At 36.7% G+C, this 5,000-nt stretch overlaps 1 protein-coding gene across 1 annotated transcript in view; it reads right to left on the bottom strand.

Moving 5' to 3' along the window:
- The window catches only part of LOC144976889 (ATP-dependent RNA helicase Ddx1-like), a 565,840-nt gene that overhangs the window by 351,619 nt on the left and 209,221 nt on the right, over positions 1 to 5,000 (bottom strand). Inside the window, exons 16-17 of the mRNA XM_078921446.1 lie at positions 3,929 to 4,027; positions 1,430 to 1,570 (exon numbers count right to left, since the gene is read on the bottom strand). Coding sequence (XP_078777572.1) covers positions 1,430 to 1,570; positions 3,929 to 4,027 — 240 coding nt within the window. The remainder of the gene's footprint in view (positions 1 to 1,429; positions 1,571 to 3,928; positions 4,028 to 5,000) is intronic.

A 5,000-nucleotide genomic window follows, 5' to 3' on the forward strand; every position in this document is an offset into this window, starting at 1 on the left:
TCACCAGACGCCGTCAGCTATTTCACCTTTTAGTCTATTCTCATTGCTGTGCGATAATGGTTTGTATAATTTTATTTTAGATTTTCCGGAACAAAAAGACAAAAAGTCGGCTACAGTGTGATCTATACTTTTCTCAGTATCGATAAGTACCGAATAGACGTCTGATTTATCAAGTACTTACTTAGTCCTTGAGTATTGAATAGACAAGTACTTACTAAGACCTAGATTCTTCGTTATTACTGAGTAGTGATATCGAATAGTGCCCATCCTTAACACACCTTTAACAAAATTCTTTGAATATTGATATTCTCCGGGTTTTCTTTGGAATTGTGAAGTGCCTGGTGAAAATGAAGATAAATTTAAGGCACAATTATTAGCTGTTGAGCCTCAAAACATGCGTTGTAAGTGTGTTGAAGTTGTGATTGGTTGAGATTGTGTGGTTGCCATTGAGACACGAGGTAGGGACCACAGACTGTGTCATCTGTGGTAGGGACCACGTCGGCACGATCGTGGCGCATGTGATTTTTTTGTTTTGTTTTTTTTTAAACTCCTACGTGGAATCGAAGTCATGTTTCCCCAAATCAATAAAATAATCATAATGTTAAAGACTTGGTGTCTTTTTACGAGCGGTATATTTTTTTTCTTCATTACTCTGTATGTGTTGGCGGGAAGGGGGGGGGGGGGGGTCGTAATCCGAAGTTAATGCAGCTGCGGTCTCTTGCCAAATGAATGATGGTTTTTTCTTTATCAACCGTTGGTCCGCCATAATTCTTCGACTGCATTCCAAAAATGACAATTTGACCCCCCCCCCCCCCCCCCCCCCAACTTGCAAAAAAAACCTACCCCCGTTGGATTTGTAGTCATAGGGACCAAAAGAGATTGTAATTATGCCATGTGTTTTTACTTCTAGTCAAGTCAACAAAATAAAGAGCGTTTCAAGATATTCTTCAATCGTTGAATTTATTTTTTCTTCAAAACATAATTCAACGATTACTTTTTTTTTTACTAAGAAATGGTAGTGCTTTCCTTGAGTAAGGTTGGAATCATAACTGTTCTTCTGCTTCCCTAGATATGACAAAAATATAGATAAAGGTCATACAACGGTGTGTGTGTGTGTGTGTGTGTGTGTTGTTGTTGTTGTTGTTGTTGTTGTTCCAATTGAATTCAAACAAGGCTGACAAGGGCAATAAAGAAGCGATTTATGGGGGGAAAGAAACAATCTTCTAGCGAGCTTACATTTTAATCCCTCTGCTAAAACTCGTCATTAATAGAATCTATTTGGAATCTAAGAAGAGCTTACAAAAGGAGTAGGAGTAAGAGGAGGATAGGAAGGATGAGGAGGGCGAGAGGGAGGGGGGCGAGGTGAAGATTAGCAGAAAAAAAAGGAGGAGGAGGAGGAGGCAGAGGTGAAGAAGGAAGAATAACCTACCGCCATTTTCTTGACATCAAAGGAGTGTAGAGTGGCAGAGCAGACTACCATCTGTAACCGTTTCCCGTCGTTGGTAATCTTGGGTATCTGTTGGTGGAGTCGGTTGATGAGGTCTCCGTAGCCGGCAGACAGGAGGCCGTCCTGGGATTAAATTTAAAAAAAAATTAAATTGAGCTTTTATATAGCGCAATATCCACTAAACGTGCTCAAAGCGCTTTACAAGGGATCCCTGGTTAACAGCAAAATTTAACATGTAGGACGGAACATAACGCCTGTTAGGCGATAATACAATTTTTCGGACAAAGACAACGCTGTTAACGGCCAGGTACTCAATTTACACCTGAGTACGGTGAGAGAATGCGAGTAAAGAGCCTTTATCAAGGACTCAACTATGCGCCGAGCGCGAGGCTCGAACCCAGGACCTTCCGATCCGAAATCGAGTGTAATACCACTAGACCACATAGCCGCACAATGAATAGAATATAAGACATTAGTTTATTATATGACCGACAGCCTCAAATCGGTATAGTATATCGGAGTTATTTAGCTGTTACAAATGTAATCCAATGTAACAAGATTGGACACATTGAAATCGCACGAAAAGAATACATGACATTATAATTTCATATCATATGACCGACGCCTCACATCGGTATAGTATATTGGAGTGATTTAAATCCTACAAATGTAACCTAATGTAACAAAATTGGACACATTGAAATCACATGAATAGAATACATGGCATTGAAATGTCGTGGTTTGAATAGGTATTCAAACCAGAGAATAGACGTGCACTTTTATTTGCAAATCTGATAAATCACTTATGGGCTCATTGTGCTAATGGAAATCTAATTTATTTTTTTAATGACGCAAAATACTGTCCATTACCACAATATTAAACGAGAGCCGTAAGTGAGTTCGGATGTCAGACCTGCAGATATTTACACGTAGATGGCAACCAAATTTTTCAAGACGTATTTATGTAGAGGAGTGCGTTTAGGACCTATACCATTCAATTTTAGGCTTTGTTTTCTTTTGTATCGTCGTTGTTGTCGCTTGTTTGGTTTTTGTTGTTTTGTTTTATTTGTTTGTTTCTTTTGATGTTGTTGTTGGTATTTGTTGGGGATTTTTTTTCTTTTGAAAAAAAAAAGGGGGGGGGGGTTGTTGTTTCGTTTCGTTCTTTTGTTTTTGGTTGTTGTATTGGGTTTTGTTTTGTTTTTTTGGTTAAAGCATAATATCTACAAATACATCACTTTTTCATATCAATTAAGATATGTTTATGGTTTTTTTAAAATATCGCACATTCGACTACGACTTGGAATCGAGCGAGAGCGGTATTTCCAAGGTAATATGTTTTTTGTTCTTCATATATATATATATATATATTATATATATTTATATATATATTATATATATATATATATATATATATTATATATATGGCCAATTATCAACCTATTTTCGAATTCTTTCTATGTAGTTTATGTCTTTTGTGGCGTGAAGTATTCAATATCAGTCCTTATTTTCAGGGTGTGAATATCTGGTTAGGAACTGAATAAAAAATGTCTCTGATTAAACCCCATTGGAAAAGCTCAAAGTTGACACAGGCGGCCATGCAATCAAGTCCATCTGTTCTAATCGATCTGTCTGGAAACGAGACGTTTAGAAATTAGCAACCGGTATCGTATGGTCAAGCTCTAATCATTGTGTCTCCACAAATTCAAAATACCACTTGTTATCATCTCCACACCCTGTAATAGTGATGATATTAACTGCTATTGAACGAAATTGAGCTACCAATGGCAATTAATTTCGTTTCATGAAATCACGTTACACAGACATAATTTTTGACGCAATGTTGCTTCTCCGGGGATATAAAAAATGAGGTCTTTTTAAGTCCATGTTCATTTGCTAACTTTAACTCTCTCCTTACCAGCTATTTTCAGGATTTTCCCCAAAACCTCACACCCAACAAACACAAAAATATATATTTATCACTCAAATACAATAGCAGTAAAATTCTTGCGATACATAATTTCTTCAGCAAAACATGCTCTACAGCACATTGTTCATTTTCTTTAAATTTTATGAAGTGCAAAATAAATTTGAATACGAAAAATGTTGGTTGTATCGTAACGAACGTGACGATTTTCCTGTAGTTGGTAAGGAGAGGGTTAATGATGTATTGGGAGTTGATAACTTATAGGCATAAATGTATGACTGTTCCTTAGAAGATGGTGACAACCAGATGTGAATTACATATAATGAATTTTTTAAACAATAAGTCTTTGAAATCAGGGAAAGACTCTCTGGATACCTCGTATTTTAAGTTTAGCTCCGCTAAAAACCACTAAAAAAAAAAGGGACAGACGTGTGGTGCAGAAATATAGTTACAGAACACATCTATGCAGTGGAAATGGTTACGATAGTTGTTTATAGTAACGGCGATTGCAGCTGGAGGTGGTGGTAAGGTGATTGTCGACAATAAATGATACTTACACATTCGTCCAGTACAAAGAAACGACACTGGTGAAGAGCGAGACGTCCAGACGAGATGAAATCTTCAAGGCGACCTGGGGTGGCAACAACGATATCCACCTGGAAAGATGGAGAAAGAGAGAGAGGAAGTGGGGGGGGGGGGTTAATTGTGAGTGGCTGATGGTTGTAAAACAGCTATGCTGCTGGAAGCCATGTACTGTATAAAGTATTAAACAAAAATGATAATAACAGCTATAAAAAAAAAAGAACAAAGCACTTAGCAAACGTATCCGGCTTAACTCTCTCATTACCGATCATTTTCAGTATTTTCCCCAAAATGACAGGTTTACCCAGCAGAAAATTGATATTTTAAACTCAAACAAGCTCTCTGCAAAACAACTTTATGTTCTTCTTAATTAAACAAAGATCATTCTTCAAGGTTTATGATGTACAAAATAAGTTTGTACAAGAAAAAAGTATATTGTGTCATAACAAATGTGACGATTTTGCTGCAGGTGGTAATGACAGGGTTAAGTAGAAAACGGTAAGGGCTGCCTGAAGCCGGTGGTCGTAAAATAATAACGAAAGAGTGACAATGGAAAGGCTTGGTATGGGAACAAAACAGACAATGGACGTTTCGGGTACAAACCCTTCGTCAGCACAACAATATACTGCAGTATACTGTATACTGCAACCACCATTGAGTACAGACGATAAAGTTATTTTTCATTATATTTTATTTGTTTTCCACGTTTATTTGTGTATTGTTCTGCTGACGAAGGGTTTGTACCCGAAACGTCCATTGTGATTTGTTCCCATACGAAGCCTTTCCATTTTCACTCTTTCGTTAGTATTTTAATAACAGGGTTAAAACCCTTCTTTAACCAAAAACAAAAACAATCTAAACTCAAATCTGGACACATGTACTCTGACAAGCACAATCTTTATAAAAATAAAATTGGCCAATAAAACTTTTACTTCGAATATCGAACAATTTAGATAGATGAGATTCAGTTCAATACATGACATATTCTGGGTCAATTCAATTAAATGTTTTCTTAGCAAAATAAAAAAAAATAATTGTGTTTTGTAA

This window comes from Berghia stephanieae, chromosome 7, assembly GCF_034508935.2.
Source record: "Berghia stephanieae isolate SIO BIC M18660-M18661 chromosome 7, UCSD_Bste_1.3, whole genome shotgun sequence".
NCBI classification, from domain to species: domain Eukaryota; kingdom Metazoa; phylum Mollusca; class Gastropoda; order Nudibranchia; family Aeolidiidae; genus Berghia; species Berghia stephanieae.